Genomic DNA, 23,670 nt, shown 5'->3' with positions numbered 1-23,670 from the left:
CAGACCTGGCATGTCCACCATCATTTTATTGGCCAGATTTGGGGTCCTGGCAGAAAGGTCAACAAGGAGAACATGTGTTCTGTGAGTACAGTGAAGGGTAGCCAAAATGTCTAAGACTGGGGAAGAGGCCAGAAGAGAAAAAGATGCACAGCTACTAAACTGGATCTATAAAAGTAAGAGCTGTAGCTGTGCTGGTTAAAATCTCCAAAGCATTTCTTGTTGGAAGAAACATCTTCAGGGACCAGAAACTATCTAGAATATTCTGAGTTTGAAGCATACCCAAGTAAGGCAGAACTTCCAAACCAAGCTACAGAAGACCCATAGGACACCAAAAACCAAACAAAAACCTTAAAAGCAAGGAAGTTTCCAACATGGAGACCTGAAATTCAGGAGTGAGACTCCTGCATAAACATTGGAATTATTTCTCATTTATCTTAATTCTGCCAGTGTTTTGAAATGTTGTGTGCTTAAAAAAGACTCTTTCTTACCAGCTCTTCACAATGGGAAGCTTTCACTCTCTTTGCTATATCCAGAGCTGTTTCTCCAGCTTGGTTTACTATAAAATAAAGTAAAAAGATTATGCTGTAAAATCTCTCTGGAACCACACATTAACTTGTAATTCTTTCAAATAAAATATTGAAAAAAATCAGTTAAAGCCTATTTCCTAGCTGAATCCCGCTCTCAGTCTTGTTAGGAGGGCATTTGGGTCATAATGTGCTTAACATTTTCATTTTTACTTGGTAAATGAGTTTTTACACACTGGTATAAAAATAAAAATGGTTAAACTCATAATATAGGAGCAAACATTTCAAGTATCACATATAATATTGAGCTTACCTGTATCAATAGTTGGCTTGCTTCTCAAAAGCAATTTCAAACATTCAGGTTTATTATATATACTACAGTAGTGCAGAACTGTATTCCCCAATGCAGTTTGTTTATCCAGGTTTCCACTAAACAGTGAAAGTAAAGAAAAAGAGAAGAAAAAAAATCATATGCCTGTTCAGCCCCAAATTTGCCATCTATATATTGAATTTATTATGGATTACATATATGATAACATGCATAACTTCTGCAAAGAAAAAGTGTAGTTTAATAAGTACTGCAACTTCCCTTTTTAGGTTAACAGCAATTCTTCTGCGGCTGCATTGCTTTCAATAAAACATATTGTAGGCTCTGGAGCCTTTTCTTAAACAGTAGCTGAGAATTATAAGGTATGCATATACCTTTCTCGAAGCCAACATTCCATAGCCTAAGGCATGTGCTTTGCCTCTTATACAGGTACCTCAAGTTCCTATTTATTTGCCATCAAGAGTGGTCATGAAACCCTACTCTTTTTCTCAATCATGCTAAAATATCAAATCTAACTTTGTACAGGTTGGACCTCTCTGATCCGGTACCCTTGGGACCTGAGTGGTCCCAAAGGAGGGATTTTACTGGACCAGAGGAGGTCATTTCTGTCCCACTGCCACCGGCCCCCCAGCCTGGCTCCACTCCTGTTCTGGCTTGCTAGTGGGCGCCCCATGGGAGAGCAGACTTGGTGCCCTAATATGGCAGCCCACAGTCCTGCCGCTGGTGCTTTCAGCTTCACCGCAGCAAACCACTACCCTGCTGCCCATGCTCCTGGCCCCGCCAGCCCACAATCATATCACTGGGACTCCTGCCCCACTCCCACTCCTCATGGCAGACTGCTGCTCAACCACTAGGGCTCCCGACCCTGCCAGCCCTACAGAGGCCTTCCATGGTCCCGCTGCTGGGGCTCCTGCCCCACTGCAGCTGGCTGCAGTCCTGCTAAAGCCCGCTGACGTTCTGGCTGCCCTGCTACTGGCTCAGCTGGACTCCCACATCAGGGATCCCAGCCACTGGCCACCCTGCAGCCATTCAGGTTGGGTTCCCAGCCCCCATAGTGCTCCTGTCCCTGGCTCTCCACCGGGTCTCTCTGGTTCAGCAACAGCTGTGGGCTGCCGGACCAGGGAGTCTCAGTTGAGAGAAGTCTAACCTGTACCTTAACAAGTTCTTTATATTTAGGGCCCTACCAAATTCACATCTGTGAAAAAAATACATCATGGACTGTGAAATCTGGTCCACAGCTACAGGCTCCTATGCTATGCAGGGCTCTAGCTATTAGTCCTAGCTGGGCATGAGGATAAGACTTCCTCTTAGCCTGCAGAGACTGCTCCCAGGGTAGAACAAACCCACCTCCAGAACCTCCCCAAGCTGCAGGAAGTTCAACAGCTCCAGCTGTCACTTCCCACCAATGCAGAAAGGAACTGCAGACCCTGGGGTAGGAGACTGCTGGGAAAAATGTATATATGGTAATCCCCCCCCCCCCCCCCCCCCGCATACCCTCACTTAATCCACTGTTGCTGGTGTTAGAGCTGGCACCCAGCCAGTAGCCTCCCTCTCAGGCTGCTCAGCTCTGAAGACAGCAGGGCAGAAGTAAGTGTGGTAATCCAATGACTGCCTGATTGCCCTACAATACTCCTGTGACACTCTTCTGCCCCCCGATGTCCTTTTGGGTCAGGATCTCCAGGGTTACACCAGCACAAAATTTCATATGCAAACATCTGACAACATAAAATTTTAAAACGCCTGACCTTGAAATTGACAAAAGGGACTGTGAGGCCCTATTCATATTGTTAGATTTAATTTAGGTTGAAAAATCATAATTTATTTTTCTTTGAGCTTTCTATTACATTTTTGACATTCCATTACAATTCTGTGTCACCTTGCATCTTGCCCAAAATGGAAATCTTGTTTTAAGACAAGGTTGGATATATGTCCCTCTTTTCCTATGATCTTCTTACATATTTTTATTTGAGAGTGTTCAGCTTCAAGGTAGCATGCCACTTTTAGTGGAGCTTATTGGAGTCAATATCGCAAAAGAGAAAATCTTCATTATTGCAATGTAAAGCCACTAAAGATTTTACATATGTCCAGGGGCTGATTTTTTTTTTAAATTTGGCTTTCTTGTCCATATGCTGAATTTTTCATTAGTTTGCTCCATAGAGTGATTAGAATACAATATTTATCTCAAAACAGAGAGATCTGCAAGTCAGCTTTTGGGCTGATGCAACCTTTACTGTGTTCAGCTTCATGGGGAATCTGATGCATGGGCAGACCAACCATATTGTTGCCTACATATTGGAATGAACAGAACTTCAATAACAACCAAAAGGTGCAGACAATCAGGGAAAGTGGACTCACGATATAATTAGAACATGAAAGCAGCAGAAATGCTTCCAACTTCCTTATTGGAATTCCTTATTCCAATTCCTTATTCCAATTCCTACCCTCAAGTGACTGAGAGATAGCAGGAAGAGTAAGCAGGAGTCACCAATGACTTTAAGACTCTCCTTCTCTTCTTTTGCTGGAAGCTCTTGCCTGAAACCAGGGACATGAACGAGTATCACCGATACTGTGTCCCTAGCATGATAGGATAATACTCTACCATTTCTGGAAGTTTGAGTTTTGTTTTAATGTGTTTGTCTATGAAAACTCAAAAAAACACTCTCAGGACAGCTCTACCCTACTAAAGTTGATTTAATTTATGTTGCTCGGAGGTGTGAACACTCCCACCTCCAAGTGGCACAAGTTTCATGCTGTGCACACCGGCACCAGGAGACACTTCACCACCAACATAGCTTCTGCTTTTCACTGAGATGGAGTAATTATGCCAATGGGAGAGCACATCTTCACCAGACGTGCTATGGTGGTGCAGCTGCATTGATGCAGCTATGTTGATGTAGAGCTCTAGTGTAAACTTGTACTCAGAAAATTATATACAATTAAAAGGCAAATATATATGGTGGCTGAACAGTGTTATTTACAGGCAGTCCCCGGGTTACGTACAAGATAGGGACTATAGGTTTGTTCTTAAGTTGAATCTGTATGTAAGTCGGAACTGGCGTCCAGATTCAGCCACTGCTGAAACTGACGGCCAGTTCTGACTTACATACAGAATCAACTTAAGAACCCCAAGCGTCCCCAAGTCAGCTGCTGCTGAAACTGATCAGCAGCTGATTCCAGGAAGCCCGGGGCAGAGCAACTCTGCCTCGGGCTTCCTGTAGTCAGTGCTGGTCAGTTTCAGCAGCGGCTAAATCAGGATGCCTGGGGCAGAGCAGCTGGGGTGCTGCTGGGTTGCTCCAGTAGCGCCGCTCCTCGGCACTACTGGACCAACCCAGCAGCACCCCATCTGCTCTGCCCCAGGCGTCCTGATTCAGCCGCTGCTGAAACTGACCAGCAGCGGCTGAATCAGGACCAGAGCAGCTGGGGTGCTGCCGGGTTGGACCAGTAGCGCCCAGAGCGGCGCTGCGGGACCAACCGGCAGCACCCCAGCTGCTCTGCCACAGGCGTCCGGAGAAAAGCCTAGTCTGCTTGGGGGGGGGGGGGCCGTACTAGCTGCGCCCCTCCCACCCCAGCAGACCAGGAAGACACGGGCGGCAGACCGAGACGCACCGCGGTCCCGCGCCTGGGTCCTCCGCGGCTTTGCTCCCCGTCTCCCTGGTCTGCTGGAGACCAGCAGACCAGGGAGACGGGGAGCAAAGCCTCTGAGGATGCCGGCAGCAGGACAGCCGCGGGGCGTCTGGGCTGTCCCGCTGCCAGCTTCCCCCGCGGCTTTTAAAAGCCTCGGGGAAGCCGGCAGCGGAGCAGCCCAGGCGCGCCTGGGGTGCCCCGCTGCCCGAGCCCCCGCCCCCTCGGCTTTGCAAAGCCTCGGGGAAGCCAGCAGCGGGGCTGCCCCGCTGCCCGAGCCCCTCCACGGCTTTGCTCTGCGTCTTCCTGGTCTGCAGACCAGGGAGACGCAGAGAAAGACCCAGAGTACACGGGCGGCAGGACCGCGAGGTCCCGCAGTCCGTGTACTCTGGGGCAGCCCCGTTCGTAACTGCGGATCCGACATAAGTCGGATCCGCGTAAGTCGGGGACTGCCTGTATACTGAAGAATCAGTGCATGAATTTTTTTGTTGGAGAAGTGCACTCACATTTTGAGTTTAGCAAGGCAAAAAGAGAGTGACAACTGTCCAAAAGAAATTTGACCATGTAGATAGAAACATTGACATAAAAGCTCATCAAGTGAAGGTAAGACCTAGAAGACTTATTAACTAAACAGAATCACTATAAGTAATCATGGAGTAAACTATGTGCAAAAGCCTGTAATGATAATTTGCACTTTCAAAACATTTTCCAATTGATGGTCTCAAAGGGCTTTCAAACATGAATTAATTCATTCTTATAACACTTCAGCAAAAGTAGGCAAGTAATATTTATTCCATTTGACAGATGAGAGAAGTGGAGGGTCAGAAAGATTGAGTGACATGATCAGAGACACGTAAGTCAATGAGAGATCTAGAAATGAAATCCATTTCTGACTCCAAGTTCAGTGCTTTAGCCTCACTACTAAGCTTTTTCTCTTATACAGAATATATAAAGTGTGGAGTAGCTACATACTGGAAAGGGCAAGGGAAAACAAGTATAATTCAGACTGTAATCTGAAGGTCAAGAGGAAATATCAGCTGTGTTAGAAGAAAATAGGCTGTGATGAGCCTAGGGATCATTTTCTACCCCAGGGGTGGACAGATCCAGTTCACAGGGTTAGTCCCTGGCAGGCCCTCATCTATATGTTTACCTGCGCTCCACAAGTATCGGAGGATCTCCATTCTGGTTGGCTGCAAATCACCATTCATGGCCAATGTGAGTGGCAGGAAGCAGTGTCCCTGTCCGCGACATTTCATGACAATTGCATTGGCCGCGAACAGTGATTTGCAGCCACCCAGAGCTGCTATCCTCTGATATCTGCAGAGGCACAGGTGAACACAGCAATGGTGGCCTGCCAGGGACTAACCCTGTCAGCTGCCATTATTTTATTGCCCACCCCTGTTCTAGCCCTTAATTACTGCTACTGAGCTAAAACCACAATTTGACATGAAAGCAGCAATTCTATTTTCTTCACTGAACAGGAAATCATTAAAAGTGACATAGGATCTATTTAGTCAGCTCATTGCACACACTGTGAAATCTCATATGAAAAATAATCATGCTGCATTGTGTGTGAATTGATTTTATTTCCATTAGAGCTTGCATTTTCACTGTTTTCCTTCACCATGTCGTCACATTCTCTCTACACCATAAAATATCTCAACAACCAATTGATAGGTTGAGAACTTGCTATTTAACACTGCTACACCATCTACAGTAGAACCTCAGTGTCAAACACTAGAGTAACAAACCGACTGGTCAACCATACATATCTTTGAAACAGGAAGTATGCAATCAAGCTGCAGAGATTTAAAAAAAGCAAATACTGCACAGTACAGTACTGTGTCAAATGTAAACCACTAAAACATCAAGGGAAAGTTTTTAAAGAAGATTTGACAGGTAATGAAACTGTTTCTGTGCTTGTTTCATTTAAATTATAATGGATAAAAGCAGCTTTTTTCTTTTGCATTGTAAAGTTTCAAAGCTGTAACTTTGAAATGGTCAGGTGCAAACATTTGAAAGAAAATCCAGAGCATTTTGTTCAGAGTGACGAACATTTCAGCATTATTAACAATCTCAATTCTCGGACTATTTGTAACTCTGAGGTTCTACTGTACTGCATTCTCCACAGTTATAAACATACTATTTATTAAAATGGTTATCTTTTCGTAGCTTACTTTTATTCTTTTATGTCCCATTTTCTGAAAGAAAAAATGTCTATACCATTGTTTTCACTGTCTTGCTTTCCTTGAATTATTCTATCCCTAATTTTAGAATCTTTCTTGCCATCTCTTTTCCACATTATCTATTTGTTTTCACTGTCTTGCTTTCCTTGAATTATTCTATCCCTAATTTTGGAAGCTTTCTTGCCATCTCTTGTCCACATTATCTATTTGCATTAGTGTTTTCTCGTCCCCTCCCTCTATTCTATCATATAGTATCTCTTCCTACGTAGTTAATGTACTAATGTTATTTTTTTCCCATTTTTATTGCTTTACAACACAAAGGTCAACTCAAGTTAGTAATTCATATGGAACAAACATATAATAAATGTAATACAAATTCCATGCAAAGCAATACAAATTAATACAAATTCCATGCAAAGCAATTTGAATTATTCTGAATCGCTACATTTGTCATTAAAAAGTCTCAAAAGGGTAGCCATGTTAGTTCGTGACTTTAAAAACAAGTAGTCCTCTGGCACTTTAGACACTAAGGGTATTCCTTTCGAAAGAGGAATGCAAATGCAGCTAAGCGAAATTGCAAATGAAGCGCGTATTTGAATTTCCTGTGCTTCATTTGCATAATCGCGTCCAGGCGCTATTTCAAAATATCCTATTTAGAAAAAAGCAACACTATCTAGACGAGGTTATTGCAAAAGAAAACCCTTCTTTCAAAATTACTCTTAAATCTCATTTTATAAGGAATAAAGGTAAATTTGAAAGAAGTGTTTTCTTTCAAAATAACCACATCTAGACAGCGTTTCTTTTTTCGAAATAGGGTATTTCAAAACAGCGCCTGGACACAATTAAGCAACTGAAGCGTGGAAAGGTCAAATCCGCGCTTCATTTGCAATTTCACTCAGCTGTATTTGCATTCCTCTCTCGAAAGAGGAATGCAGTGTAGACATACTCTAACAAAAAATAATATATAGTATCATGAGCTTTCGTGAGCAAAACCCACTTCGTTAGATGAGCACATTTGTCATTAAAGTTATTCTGGTTAACAAGTGAATAATCCATACCAGTTTTGTACAAGGAAGTCAACCAGATGAAGAGAGGTTTGGTCAGCAGTCCGGACTGCTAAATGAAGTGCTGTTTCCCCTGGCTCCTAAATACATGAAAAAAGTTACAAGTTCAACACCTTTTGATTCTCTTTTCTGTAAAGATTATCATAATTAATCCCTTACTTAAGTATACTTCAATTCACTTAGACTGTAAGAATCTCCTGGTACAGCCTCCTTACCATATGCTTGTAAATCTCTATGCACAACAATTGTAGTATTGGTGATCAGATTATGATTGATAATGGAGAGACAATAGTATAAGCCAAATTTTTCAAATATAAGTACATAACTGTAGATGTCTCAGTCAAAGCATTCTGATTTTCAAAGGAACTGAGAACACAACTCTCATTGAATTTCATAGAAGCTGTGTGTTCAGGATTTCTAAAACAATCAGCTATTTTCCTATTTAAGAAAACAATATTAATAGTAATTATGTATCGTGATTAGCACTTAAGAAAACAGAATTACTTTTTCATAGTGTATAACATACACTGTATGACGTATGTATTAATGCCACCTCATGGCATTTCTTAGACACCGTGGGTATGTCTAGACTACATGGCTCCGTCAACGGAGCCACGTAAACTAGTTTACCCAGCACAGGCAAAGAGGCATAAGGGATTGGTCAGCAAAAGCTTCCCCAGCCAACAGATCCGCATCTAGACTGCCGTGCTGTCCCGGATCAGCTGATCATCAGCACAGTGCGGTGGCCATGTTTATTTTAATGAAGCAGGGATTATTTAAATCCCCGCTTCTTTGCCTGTGCCAGGTAAACTAGTTTACATGGCTCCGTTGAGGGAGCTATGTAGTCTAGACATACCCTCTATGACTGTTATGTATTAACTAGCCAATTAGCCCATCATAAAATGGGATTTTCAGGTCTCTCCTCCACGTCGTTCTTCTCTCCTGAGCCTCCAGTCTCTCTCTCTCTCTCTCTCCCCCCTCCTCCTACTGCCTCTCTCTCCGTCTCTCTCTTTCTCTTCTCCCCCGCCTGCCTCTCACTCTCTCTGCTCTCCTCTGTCTCCGTCAGGGATGCATGCTCATCCAGGCCCCGCCCCCCCCCGGTGTGTATGTCACCGCCCCGTCCCCCTTCGCCTCCTGCCGTGGTGCTCGGCTGACTTCTGCACCACTCAGCCGGGCCACCGCATGGGAGCAAGCGGCTGTTTGAGCCCCACGCTCCCCATGTAGCACCCAGGTGCTGCATGGGGAGCAGAGACCCCAAACAGCTGCTTGCACCGCTTGCTCCCATGCGGCGGCCCGGCTGAGTGGTGCAGAAGTTAGCCAAGTGCCACGGCGGGAGGCAACAGCATCACCCAGAGGGAACAGCCAGCATTTCAGCATTACAGAGTCACAGACATTTGGCTACTATATATATGGTGCCACCACATGGCATTTCTTAGCTACTTTAAAAGGAATATAAGTTCGAACAATTTTGTGTCATTTTTATAGGATATAGTGCTGCTGCTGCGCTTAGAATGTAAACAAGGGCACCAACTAACTAGTCTCCCATAATGTATTAGACTGCTCTCTGAGCATAACTATTAGCTATATGCACAAGTTACAGGCTTCAAATTTTTTTTTAAATATACATAAAATAAAGATTTTGATGGGTATGTGCCAGCTATCTGTTAAGCCATTATTGTTAAGCCTAGTATTGTGCATACCACAGAGGAAGTAATTTTTGAGAAGTGACCTGAAGGAGAACAGATTAATGCCTTTATGAATAGATACAGGGAGGATATTCAGTGTTTAGAGAGCAGCAAAGAAGGTGTTTAACCCGCTGTTGTCAGAATAGAGGCACGTTTACAACATGATAAGGATTAGAAGTTTGTATCTGATGTGGAGAAAGGTGACTTGTTGCAGGGACTCCAAAATGGGAATGACATAAAAAACTCATTAGGGAGAAACATGGATGCACCATATAACACTCAGATCTGACCACCCACATTCTTTACCTTTTTCAGACTTTAAAAATATACTAGACTATTCTTTGAGCACATTCACAAAATCATTTAAATTGTACAGGAGAATCAAGAGTAAATGCACAAGCAGGAGGCTAAGACAGATCAGCTCAGATCAGATTAGATGTTTTTCATCCGATTCCAATAAAACATCATTCATCCATGAACTTATACATTAAGTAACTATTTTAACTGATGGCTTCCAAATATCATGTTCTTATCAGATAAACAATATTGAGTAAGTTAAGTTTACCTGTCCAGGCTCTAACAGTGGCTCCATTAGCTCTACTCCCTCTGCATAGACTTGAATTAGTGCAAGTAAATCCCTGGATTTGACAGCGTCAAGTAGTTCATTCAGTTTAGCTGCTGCAGATGCACAAGTCTTTCTAGAAAATCTATGATCTACATACTTAGCAGTGATATATTCTTTACGAGCTGTCCTATAGGAAAAAGAGCAGAATTTATCTTAGAATTATAAGCAAAGTGGATCTCAAATGAACTGTTAATTTCTGCTTGCTTAATCTGAAACTAAGAAGTAAGGATTGACTATACAGAAATAAAGATTTGATAATCCCTGTTTATATCTAATAATTTCATCGCTGTGCATATGGCATACTATTTGCAAAGAAGAGGTCCAAAATGAAGTAAAATAGTGTCCTACAGTATGCCTCCTTTTCAATAATAAAGGAGTTACATCCTTTAATTTTGGGAAATTAATTTAATTTAAAACTGAAGATGCAGAAGACAATTTTCATAATATGTCCTTTATAATTTTTCTTGCACTAAGAATCAAAAGATCTGGAAAGCAGACATTAATGATTAATAGTGCAAACAAGTTAAGAAGAACAGTTGAACATGTTGATTTATCTTACATGTATTTTAATATTATGAAAATTCTCCTCTGAATCTTCAAAACTGAAAATCAAAAGAAAAGGTTGCCTGAGGTCGGAAAAAAATTCATTCCACCTGCCATTCTAGGCTGCTAAATTTCTCATTATGGAATTCCAGATGCCTTCTCTAGTCATCATTTCTCTGTACATTTGCTCTTAAAAGTACACTGGAGTAATCTTGAAAAAGAAGACATTTTTATAAACATCGGTAATTGGATATTTAATTTTGGTTTCCCTTTACTGTTATGAACGATGTTACATTTGAAAAAGGGCTTTCTTCTCAACCCTTCTTCTCCTTGTTTATGCAGTGAAGTCATAATTCTCTGTTTACAGTACATGTCAATTGCCTTGGAAATACTTGTTGTAAATTCAGTTTTATGTTATTAGTGCAGGATTACTGCAAATTTATGATAGTCAGATATACATACACATATGAATTACATCTTCTTTAACTTCTCCTCTGACTTGATTATAGCTTAACATAGTTCACTATGGAAAACCTATCTCCACACACATACTCCATTACAACTGAACCCTGGGGAAGTGTTCATGTTCAGTACTTACATATCACTTGATGGAGTGGGTTTGGGCGAAGGACTGGGTAAACTTCCTTCCATTATATCATTAAAACTATTATTTCCTACATTCTTGGCCAGCTGTAGCAAAAACAAAAGCATATGTTTTCATAATTTGCTATTGGTCTCAAATTTTCAAACAAGACTTTTTAAAAAAAATACAGTGCATTTTTCATATCAGCAGAGGACAGTACAAATAATGAAACGCAAAATGAATGCATATCAAAGTTAAACTAAAGTTATGTCAACATTTGGAACTAGATGAGCAATTCTCATCTCGAGAGATGTCCTTGTGTTAGCTCTGATCAAGCTAACATGCTAAATATAGCATAAATGGTAGCTGACAGTGGCTACACTGGATAGCCATGTCAAGTACAAACTTGTCTGGACCCTGTAGGTATGAACTTGGGCTAGCACATTCTGCCACTTGTCATGCCACCATGGCCATACCCCTATTTTTAGCACACTAGCTCAATTAGAACTAGTGCAATTATACCTACTCAAGAGGGCAATCACATCCCCAGCTCCATGCATAGACATAGATTTAACGCATTGAAAAATATTCTTACTTACCTTATAGTAATTGGAGTGTGAACTCTATGTGTACTCCACGCTAGGTGCATGTATAGTCCATGTGCCTGAAACAGGAAGATTTTTTCATTAGCAGTGTTCATTGGTCCACATCTGCACCCTGTGTGTCCTTGTGCTCCAAATGAAGGGCATATGAGGTGGCGTAGACTGAACACCTCTTCAATTCCTTCTCTACTGAGAATCGCCTTAGGAAAGAATCCAAAGAAGAGAAGAAAGAGGCAGGATAGTCGAATACATATAGGGCCCACATCTTGAAGAACTCCAGTTACTATAAGGTAAGTAAGCAGAATTTCTTCTTTGAGTGATGGTCACTATGTGTATTCCACTTGAGATGGCTCATAAGCAGCCCTTATTGAGGAGGAGGGCATGAGGAAATCTGCAGAACAGTACCTTTATGAAAAGCCTCAGGATGGCTGAGAAACATAAGGAAGTACTCCATACTGATAAAAGTTTAGGACAACTATAAAGTGCAGGAACCTCCTGTGTGCTGGACAAATATGTGTGTGGAAATAGGAGTCCTTTAAATTGAGAACTGCAAACCAGTCATCTTTCTACAAAGAGGAGATTAGAGAAGCCAAGATGACCATTTTGAACCCTTAACTGTGGATGAAAACATTCAGTTGTTTGATATCCAGAATGGGTCTCCAGCCTCTCTTCTTTCTGGGGATGAGGAAAGATCTAGAACAAAAAACCCTGACAGTACGCTAAGGGAGGGCAAGTTCTATAGTTCCAGCTGGAGCAGGAAGTGTACCTCTTGTCTGAATATCCTCACATGAGACGTGTCCCTGAAAAGAGATTGTCAGGAATGATTTCTGGTAAGAATGGAGAGAAGTTCCATAAGGTATCTGTTAAAGACAATTTCTGGGACAAATTCACATAACATGATAAGATACCATGCTGGGAGAAATGGACCAGGTGGCTAATGAATGCAGTGTGAGTGCCAGGAGGATTGGTTTGTGTCTATCAAGGGTACCATCAAAAGACTTCTTAGCAAGAGCCTATGGCTGCTCAGAAAATGACAGAGACATTCCGTCTGCTGCACTACACCTTGGTACTTCCTGGAAAGTTCATAGGGCCTTTTGTAGTAAAAGAACTGAAAGCTGGGACACAGTTTATACAGTGATGGTGTGCAGTATTTTCTCTGAAGAGCTGGGGTGCCTATACGAGGGAGCAGAAGTTGCAGTCCTCAGAAACAGCAGATATGCAATGTCTCATGCATTTGGTCACTGAACAGGTTGTTGCCCTCAAAGGGAAAATCTTCCCAAGTTGCTTGAACTTTCTTTGAAAACCCAGAAGACTGCAGCCATGAAACTTGTCTTTTGACAAAAAGAAGTCTCGATGAAGTGAGAAGTGGTGTCTGCTTCACCTACTGCAGCTTGAAGGAAAAATTTAGCTATCACCAGCCCCTCATCAATCATGATTGGAAATGCAGTCTAGGGTAGGCATTTGTTTACTCAAAAAAACTCTTATAATTTGCAATGCAAAGTTATAGATTCATATAGAGTTATAGGACTGGAAGGGACCTCAGGAGGACATCAAGTCCAGTACCCTGCACTCATGGCAGAACCAAACACCATCGAGACCATACCTGACAGCTGTTTGTCTAACCTACTCTTACATTGTCTCAGAGGGGTAGGCATGTTGGTCTGCAACTTTAAAAACAAGTAGTCCTATGGCACCTTAGAGACTAACAAAAATATATAGGATCATGAGCTTTCGTGAGTAAGACCAACTTCATTCGATGAGTTGGAGTAGAAATAAAAGAATTCAAGATTTTCACACATACAGAATGGGAAACGACTGTCTAGGAAGGAGTTCCACAGAAAAGGATCTAGGGGTCATAGTGGACCACAAGCTAAATATGAGCCAACAATGTGAGACTGTTGCAAAAAAAAGCAAACGTGACTCTGGGATACATTAACAGGAGTGCTGTGAGCAAGACACGAGAAGTGATTCTTCCGCTCCACTCTGCACTGATTAGGCCTCAGTTGGAGTATTGTGTCCAGTTCTGGGCACCACATTTCAAAAAAGATGTGGAGAAATTGGAGGTGGTGCAGAGAAGAGCAACAGGAATGATTAATAGTCTAGAGAACATGACTTATGAAGGAAGACTGAAAGAATTGGTCTTGTTTAGTTTGGAAAGAAGACTGAGAGGAGACATGATTGCAGTTATCTAGAAAGGTGTCACAAGGAGGAGGGAGAAAAATTGTTTTCCTTGGCCTCTGAGGAGAGGACATGAAGCAATGGGCTTAAACTGCAGCTAAGGAGTTTTAGGTTGGACATCAGGAAAAACTTCCTAACTGTCAAGGTGGTTAAACATTAGAATAAGTTGCCTACGGAGGTTGTGGAATCTCCATCTCTGGAGAAATTTAAGAGCAGGTTAGATAGATATCTATCAGGGATGGGCTAAATGGTATTGTGTCCTGCTGTGAGGGCAGGGGACTGGACTCTATAACCTCTTGAGGTCCCTTCCAGTTGTAGTGTCTCACACACACACACGCACGCACGCGCTAATTAAGTGGGCTGGATGTATCCCATTCATAATTTTTTATGTGAAAATGTGGATGTCAATGACAGAGGAAATTGGCTTTGTGTGCGTTACCCAGTTAATGTCTTTATTCAAGCTAGGGATGTGAATGACTAGTTAGATATCCATTTGCTTATCGGATAGTCGACACACCAGTCCACTAGTCACTTCCCCCATTCTTGTCACATCTATCAGAAAGAGGCAACAAGGGGGGGGGAAGAGGAGAGGATGCTTCAAAGTGGCAGCGCCATGTGGAGCCCGGGGCCAGACCCTGGTCTCCATGCAGCACTGCCACTTGGAATGCCACATGCAGCCCAACGCCAGCTGGGGTCTGCACACTGTGTTTCAAAGAGGCAGTGCAGCATGGAGACCAGGGTTTGCTACTTTGAAATGCTGCAAGCAGCCCAGGGCCAGCTGGGGAGTCCAGCTGGCCCTGGATTGCATGTGACATTTCAAAAAGCAGTGCCACGTGGAGCCTGGGGTCAACTGGGGACTCCACTGCTGATTCCAGGCTCCATGTGGCGTTGCAGCTTTGAAACACCGTGGGGAGCACAGGCCTAGTGGGGGACTGCTTGAGTCCCCCTCTGGCCCTGTGCTCCCCAAAGCACTTTTGCCTTTCAAGTGTAGCAACAGCCACTTCAAGGCTGTTGCTACACTTAAGTTGGGAGGTGCCCTTATTGACTAATTGAATATTCGATGCAAATTACATTGATTATTTGATTACCCAATTTATCTAAATTTAACATCCCTAATTGAAGCCCAGGGTAACTGTCAAATTTGTAAATGAATTTCAGTTCTGCATTCTCTCAGAAATATGGTGGTGAAATTCCTCTGTAGAAGAATGGCTAATTTAAAATCCACAATTGAATGGCCTGGTAGGTTAAAATGTAGGCTAGCCAATGTGAAACTTTTTCATCTGAAGAGGTCTGTTGTTTTGTATTTTTGTTGGAGGCAGCAGACTTAGATTGGTGCAGTCTGTTATACTCAATGATGGCCTATAGCACTAAAGAGTTTGGCGTGAGACACTAAGGTAAGTTTTCCATCCTCTTAGAAGGTATAAAGTATTTCTTCTCCATTCCTTTCAGAGTGGGGATTACAAATGACTGGGTTGTGCCAGACCTGTTTGGCCAGCTCTGATACGGCCTCATTGATTGTAAATGCCATCTTGCTAGGATCTGCACTCTGGAGGTTATCTAGCAACTTAGTAGTATCCTGAACTTTTTCCAGGGAAATGTGGAATGCAGCTGCAATTCTCCTCAGGAGATCTTGGAATTACTTACAGTCATCAGAAGTTGACAGTGAAGCAGGTACAGCAGCCTCATCAGGAGATGATAACAAAAATGCTGCTAAGGAGAATAGGTCCTCTGGTTCAAGTTGCTCCTCATGCTCATAGTGCTCCTCACTGGGCTGGGGTTCTTCCCTCTGAGGTGACTCTGTCTGGTCCTCTGTTCCCACAAGGTCTCAGATATGAATCTCAGAAACCCTAACAGCCCAGCAGATCACAGGTGCCAGCAGTGTGAGAACCTCTCTGGTTATTACCAGCTCTGAAAGGACTGGGGATCCCAGATCAGAATATTCAGCCAGGCCATTACACACAGTGCATCCAGTCCTTGAGGAAGGGGAACAGGAGAGACTTGTACCTCTTGGCAGAGCCAGTGCTGTTGATTTAAACCAGGGCAGTGAGAGCAGGTACTGCTGAGTCCATCTTCTTGTTGTGAGATAGTACTAATGATGTGAGTGGCTACCCTCTTTCCCTCACCAGTTCTGAAACTGGACATGATCCTTCAACAGCTGGTAATTTCAGATCACTCTTCAATCTCAGCACTGACGAGACAAGCCCATACCAAGTGTGGAAGTTACTAACCAGAAAGACCCAGGGCCACACAGACTTGAAATTGGGGATCTCAGACATACTAAGTACCGCAAATGAGGGGTAGTCCGGGATGGGGGGGGAGGTACTCTAAATTCCTACTAACATTATATAGTTAAACACTAACAACAAAAGCTAGAGATTGGTAAACTATTTATAAAAAATGAAATTTGAAGCAGGAACATCAGCCAATCTCTGGACATTTGTCTAAGATGCAACCTCTCTAACGGTGGTAAAAACAAACTGGAAAGGTAACTGGTCAGTACCAACCATTATGCATTCAGTTCAGAGAACAGGGAACAGAGGGTGCATGTGTGGATCAACGGACACAGCTTATGAAAAATCTCCTGGTTCCAGGCATCTAGCGTGCTTGTACAACTTGAGTGGAATACACACAGAGACCACCATTTGGAGAACTTCAGCATTATCTTCTGCTTAAATCCTAATAATTTTACATGTCCCCCCCCAAAAAACTTTTCATGGTTTTCTATGCAAAACATCAAAGCATACATCTCTAGGCAAAACATATTTTGTTTGAAACACGTCAAACTTCAGATTTGTTTTCTCCCGAATTCAGTTCACAAATTATAGTTTCATCTAATGCAATTTAATAGCAACATTCTGAACTTTCTTCTGAATTGAACTTGACTTTCCTCTCTCTTGTCATGCAAGGATTTTGACAGTAGCTTTTGATTCAGGATCAAGAGTACCTAACAAAAGGTAAAATTCAAAGTATATCAAAACTGACAGTAGCAGTTAATGTGTCATTAGGGAAAAAAAAACTTGATTCACTAAGAAAATAAAATTGGTAGTACAAGAGAAATCCATCTCGACAATACTAGAAAAATGTGAATATACAATTTTCTGCAAAATATGTCCTTTAAACAAAAGTAACAGCACATTTTTCTATAGCTGGAAGTATCCTTTACATGCAAAGTATGTGACTAAAGATATACAAACTACAGAGACTTACCAAGAGTTCAGATGTTCCTAATTTGTCTAGTTCCAAAGACTGGATCCGAGAAATATGAACACCCATTTCCCTATGTATTCCAGAACACTCTATACAGGTTAAAATGCCCAGGTTTGTTGACAGCCAAGTTGGATCTGTAGAAGAGGTTGAGAAATAAAATAATTATTAAACATTACAAAGACAGACAGCAATATTCTGTAAAAATCAATATTTAATGAAAATTATTCTCTCTCTCTTAGGGATTTAACAAAAGCAATTAAACTATGAATGTGTGATGCTTTTTTCAATCTTCATCACCGAAGTGAACCAAAAACTGAATAAAATTCATTTTCCCTCTAACAGAATTAAGTTTGTATATTTCTAAAAATCCATCACCTCTATAAACATCTAGGCCAACATTTTCAAACCCAGGTGCCTAAACAAATATTTAGGCTTCTAAATGTAGTGCCCATTCCCAAATTTATCCATTTTGTCCTTAATTTTAATGCTCAACATGTATTTGATAAAAAATTAAATAAGAAACTTTTCACTTTAGATAGAATGGACATCCATAAAAGTAAACTTTAAATTATAGGGGTGGCCCAATAATAGTGCTGTGCACTGCCATGTGGGCATCCTTGTTTAACACCCAGGTAGTTCTTACATCACGTATGTTGCAAATGAGCACATTTAGTGCAAAACTTTTTTTTTTCTTGAAAAACTTAACAGTAACAATATGGGCAGGTTAGAGAAGAAAGATATGTGGTTCAAATTAGCTTCATTCAGTCTTGTTTGACCAGAGGGATAATTATGTGCCCATCACATGAAGTCTTGGTTCAAGAGTTTAAAAGCAAGAAGAAAGAGAAGAGATGTTTGAGACTTCATTATAAACAAGGTGGCAAAGGTTAATAAAAATGTTTCCCCAGATTCCTAGTAATTTCAATTATAAACTATGAACTATTTATTGTCTTTCCATACTTGAAAAGCTACTGTATACTCTTCTATGGTTGCAATACTCTACTTACATATATATCAGTGTATGCATGTCTAATGTATTCTTCACTGTAGAATGTAGCTACCAATATTTCAGTATAACATTGGTATTAATTCCCTGCCAAAGACATTCTTCTTCCATCTTCCCTGGTCAACTGTTCTACCACCATTCTGAGGATCTTATTTAAGATATGAAAGCAGCAGCTATCATGCACTATAACCTCAGTAGCCCTATGATGATTTATAATCAACACTTAATTGACCTCAAGCTCAGACAAGGGAAAATGACTGACCAATAATTCTGCTGCTCTAAAGATATCATTCCAAAAGGGTTCTTACACCAAATCTTTGCTTCTTGGCACAAGACTGGGAAAATTATCAAAGCACTGAAGAGTTTAGGCACTGATGGGTAAAAAGATAAAGCACAAACTGGGACACCCTATTTATGTGTGTGTCAAGCAGACAGCTTAACTGCTAAACAATAAGGGGATGCTTTGTGCATCACACTATTGCCATTGTTCTTAGGGTCCAGCAATTTAAAAGCCTTTGGCAATTCCACGAGTCTCATGCTATGAAGCTGAGATCCAAGAGTAAGACTCCTAGAGGATTAGTAGCTTCTTTAAGCACTGCCTAAGCATGACTCACTTCCAAGTAAGTAGTTTACAAAGGAACAGTGATGCCAAACAATTTCTATTCCATTCCAATAAGAATCTGGAGAGAATGCAACATCAGCAATCCAAATCCCACACAGGGCTTGAACTGCTGAAATGGAGCGCAGACACACGCAGTACTGATGAATGAAATTTAGAACACTTGTTTTAAAATAGGGTTGAAGGCTGATCTACATATTACTTAAGTTATTCTGCACTCTAAAAACTTTTTAAAAATAAATTACTTTGATTGAAATAAGACATTTGGTGACATTCATGTAAATAAGATACCTGGTGATCCACAATCACAACAGACTTCATTTCCGGGTAACCTCTGTATATCATCAATAATGGCTTTTGTTAGATCCTCTAAACTGTTTTCCCCTGTGCTCTGCTCTCCACGGAATGCCATGTTTAATGCTTCTTCTTTACTGTTAGTCAATACTGATATCCATCTAGTATAAAATGAAGGGGTTTTATGAAGATTGTTTTGCAAATACAACTTTACCAAATACAACCCTTTTACCTATAGGTGAAAGTACAGAGTGGAAATGGAGGAGAGGGAGTGTATTGGAGGAGATACTGAAAAGGAAAAAAAGGGGAAAGGGCAGAAATAAAACAAGAATGACAGAAGAAGGAACAAAGTAAAACAAGGGGGAAATATTTTTCAATTGTTCATCAAAAAGGTTCTGAATTAATGTACTGGAACAATTTGTGCCATCATATGTAATTCCTAATTTCTGCAAGTGGGTTAGAGCCTGGGAGTGAATGGAGCCAAATGGTCAGATTTGGAATTCAGGTTCTAAGGTACTTTTGAAACTATCATGAGGCACTTATCTACATCTTTAGACACCTCAATTCTTTAAAAAATATGGACCCAATTATTTTGCTATAATAGCCCATATACAGGGAATTTGAAGTCCAAATAGCTGAATAGGTTAGGAATAAAAAAAGGACAGGATTTTAGAAAGGGGGAAAAGATGACAATAGAGAGTAATAGAATAACAGTAGTGGCCAACATTACGATTGTAACTGGTAAAATGTGATTTTACAGACATTGCCAACCTGCAACTTAGTCAAGTTAAACAAATCAATAAGAGTTAAAAGTTGTTTCAGGTACTATATCTGTCCTGAGTCTACTTACTGATTTTTAAGGGTTATACAACATTTCCTTTTTTTTAAAAAGTGCATTTCACTCACTTCCTGATGTGTGAAAGACACAGATTAAGATGGGATAGTGACTGACCAATTTTACAAGGGAATTTGAAAAAATGGATACACACGAAGAGCCATCTAATATATCAAACGAGCAGGTTGAAAAAAATAAAAATAAAAACAAAAACAGTTTTTTTCTCCACTTTCAGCTACAGTAATTGTGTTATTTAGAGAGAAAGCAGACAAGATATCACACATCTGTCTAAAACTGCTCTACCGCTTTACACATTTCCTGCTTAGATATTTCAACATTCTATACTCAATGTGTGATTTTTTTTTATTGCAGTGTGCTTTAATGGCTAGCTTCAACTGAATGGATTGATGATGAAACTTTAGATTTAATTTCATAGCATCTATCATGCAAACATTAAAACATGTAACTTTACAGACCTAACTAGTTTAAATGGGGTAACTTTATTCATACGAGTTCATCATACATGTTTGCAGAATCAGGGCTTGAATTTGTGCTTGCACTCACATATGAATATTTTGATTTTGCGATTAATGCACAAAGAACTATCTGGGAACAAAAGGTCTTTTCCATAGAACTTGCAAAGGAAGGTTAGGAAAAGAAAGCCTAACATGCCCTCTTCCCCTACCTCTAAGAAATGTAATCATTTACTATATTTCCCCAATATATACATGCTAAACAATCTGGATTTGTAAAGTAAAATATATAAACCCACTCTAGGTGGCAGTCATTTGTAATTTTGCTGATGAAGACAGGTTTGAGAGAGAAGTAGTATTCTTGGGTTCTGATATTAGCATAATCCAAAAATATTTAGGCAATGCAAGTGGAAATATGTTTTAATTTATAAATTGACAACTGACTTAAACAACTTGTCAGCAATTATAGTTATTATGACACTAATTTAATTGCAATTAATGTAAATAGAAGTTAACAGCCAACCTCAAATAAACAATTACAATTTTAAAAAAAACCTTTCAATCAATATTAGAAGTAATTAAAATTAGATGAAAAATTGGATGAGTAAGCTGATCACAGGTTTGATCTAGTGTTTCAATCATTCTTTTATTTATTACAATTACATGGTTAAAAACAATTCTTATTTTATTCTTTTTAACCAAGGAAATGAAAAATTCTATATAGCTGCATCACACTGTGTGCCAGCGATGGCCAACCTAGGCTAGTGAGCAGGCTGCATGAGTAGCCCTCCAACTCAGAGGGCCGCAAAACTGTTGTAACCACGACAGTCTCCAGGGATAGGATAGTTTTGCTAACTGCACTTGTGTACCTAGAATTTGCAGGGTTTGCCAAATGAACAGTAGCAGGGCTTTGATTGGATGCAGAGGAAGCACACAGCTCTCACAGTCATGTTGTGTGCAATCAGCACACACCTCACTTCATGCGCCCTTGCTTTACATGCATGTCACTTTAGTAATACCGGTAGGAAAAAAACTACAAGGATAAAAACCAGGAGAAACTGGCAAACCTGCATGTGAGCAACAATAAAATGTTTTGTGGACCACATATAGAACCCTGATGGGCTGCATGTGTCCCTTGAGCTACAGACTGCCCACTAGTGCTGTGTGTTGTAGCTAGAGATTATCAGCAGGGCCAATTCAACACTAACATTTGTGCCAGTTACATAACAGAATTGACCATTAGCACTGCAAAATGGCAGAAATACAATCTATTCATTATCCCCTGAATAACCCCCACCCACCCCAAAAAAACTCCACTCAAACCAGTAAAAATGGCATTTTAAACCAATATGCCATTACCAGGTGTCTTATGGTTCTCTCTCTGTTATAATCACAGCTTTGCTGGTTTTGTACAATTTCTGTTTGAAGTACACAGAACATTTCTGCTTTACTGTATGAAGCCAGATCAGGGTTCTGCAATCTGCACCACAATTAAGTTTCAGCTTTCTGTGGTGTTTCTCTTCCTCAGGTGTCCAGACATTGGACAATTTTCTATTTTCTTCTAGGACTCTATTACTGCACAGAATTCTGCCAGTCTATTCTATGGGCTGTGAGCTGATCCAAGTGCCTGAAAGGCTAGGCTGAAATCTTGCCAGTGAGGTTTTGTCTTGCTATCCTTTAATCCTTAATCCCTTTAAGATTCCTTGACAAAATGGCAAGAGAACAGGGGTTTAAAAAACAAGCTTCTAAGCAACCAGAGGATCTAGTGAACAGGGAAGTGTTGCCAGGGACTTGAGAAAGGGAATGTGGGACCTAGATACACCTAATAAAAATACTCTAAACTTAGTACAATAACCCCCAGGCATGCTGGTGAGAAGAAAGAAGGTATATTCAAGCTAAATCTAAATACCTGTATCCTTATGTAAACATACATCCTCCCCATATCTATATATCTATCTGCATATCTACAGTTCTGCAGTGACCTGGTAGCCTATTTTTGCCACATCTGACAGAAGGAATATTTATAACACACCACAGAACATTGCACTGACCATGAGAATTCCCCCCTATTAATCCTACAAGAAGACTTCTACGTGGACCCTCCTGACAGTAATGAAAGTCTGGACTTCTACAATGATTGCTTCCGCAAATGTGCACAGGCTGACATTTTGAACAAACATCATGCGACATAACACCTCAGACATGCACAACCCAAGGCTATCCACAGCCTCAAAACCAACTCTGACATTATAATCAAAGAGGCTGACAAAGGGGGTGCTGTAGACATCATGAATAGGTCAGATTACGAACAGTAGGCTGTCAGACAACACACCAACACCAACACATTCTACAAGCCTCTTTGCTCTAATCCATTGCTGAATACCAAAAGAAACTAAATCATTTGCTGAAGAAACTCGCTGCTATAGCTTGGGTCCAAATCTACACAAACACAGGCCTGACCAGGAACATTCGGTCTGCTAACCAAGATCCATAAACCTGGAAATCTCAGACATCCCATCATCTCAGGCATTGGCACCCTTACAGCAGGATTATCCGGCTACGCTGACTCTCTCCTCAGTCCCTATGCTACCAGCACTTCTAACTATCTTTGGGTATGTCTACACTACAAAGTTAATTCGAACTAACGGACGTTAGTTTGAATTAACTTTCATAGGCGCTACACTAGCGCTCCGCTAGTTCGAACTTAATTCGAACTAGTGGAGCGCTTAGTTTGAACTAGGTAAACCTCATTTTACAAGGACTAAGCCTAGTTCGAACTTACTAGTTCGAATTAAGGGCTGTGTAGCCCCTTAATTCGAACTAGTGGGAGGCTAGCCCTCCCCAGCTTTCCCTGGTGGCCACTCTGGGCACCACCAGGGAAACTCGTATGCCCCCTCCTGGCCCCGGAGCACTTAAAGGGGCACGGGCTGGCTACGGTGCCCGTGCCAGGTGCAAGCCTGCAAGCACCCAGCCAGCAGACCCTGCACCTGGCACGCCATGAGCCAGCCACCCGATGCCTCCCAGCCCTCCCCCTCTTCCCGGGACCAGGCTGGCGGCTCTCGGGAGCCTGGCCAGGACCGCAAGAGGCGGGCACCCACCTGGTCTAGTGCAGACATCGTGGACTTCGTCCATGAACTCCGCACTAGGCACAGGAAAGTGGCTGTCTAGAGCAGAAGAGCTGCCAGCCTGGCCACCCAGGAGCAGGTGTGCATGAAAATCAAGGTGGTCCACTGAGACCCCCGACCCTGAGCCCTGAGCTTAGAATGGCCGTACTGGGTCAGACCAAAGGTCCATCTAGTC

The 23,670-nt window shown here is 41.4% G+C and overlaps 1 protein-coding gene across 4 annotated transcripts in view; it reads right to left on the bottom strand.

Annotated features, from left to right (window-relative positions):
• ASAP1 (ArfGAP with SH3 domain, ankyrin repeat and PH domain 1) overlaps window positions 1-23,670 on the bottom strand; it is a 315,920-nt gene that overhangs the window by 50,721 nt on the left and 241,529 nt on the right. For all 4 annotated transcript variants that reach the window (XM_075920136.2, XM_014573856.4, XM_075920138.2 and 1 more), the window contains 7 exons: window positions 19,060-19,223; window positions 17,147-17,280; window positions 11,175-11,266; window positions 9,974-10,160; window positions 7,718-7,803; window positions 838-953; window positions 489-556 (listed from right to left, as the gene is read on the bottom strand). In XM_075920136.2, coding sequence (XP_075776251.2) covers window positions 489-556; window positions 838-953; window positions 7,718-7,803; window positions 9,974-10,160; window positions 11,175-11,266; window positions 17,147-17,280; window positions 19,060-19,223 — 847 coding nt within the window. The remainder of the gene's footprint in view (window positions 1-488; window positions 557-837; window positions 954-7,717; window positions 7,804-9,973; window positions 10,161-11,174; window positions 11,267-17,146; window positions 17,281-19,059; window positions 19,224-23,670) is intronic.

Source organism: Pelodiscus sinensis, chromosome 2 (assembly GCF_052426305.1).
Source record: "Pelodiscus sinensis isolate ZL-2025 chromosome 2, ASM5242630v1, whole genome shotgun sequence".
Classification (NCBI taxonomy): domain Eukaryota; kingdom Metazoa; phylum Chordata; order Testudines; family Trionychidae; genus Pelodiscus; species Pelodiscus sinensis.
The sequence above is the reverse complement of the archived record's forward strand: the minus strand, read 5'-3'. Positions and strand labels throughout refer to the sequence as shown.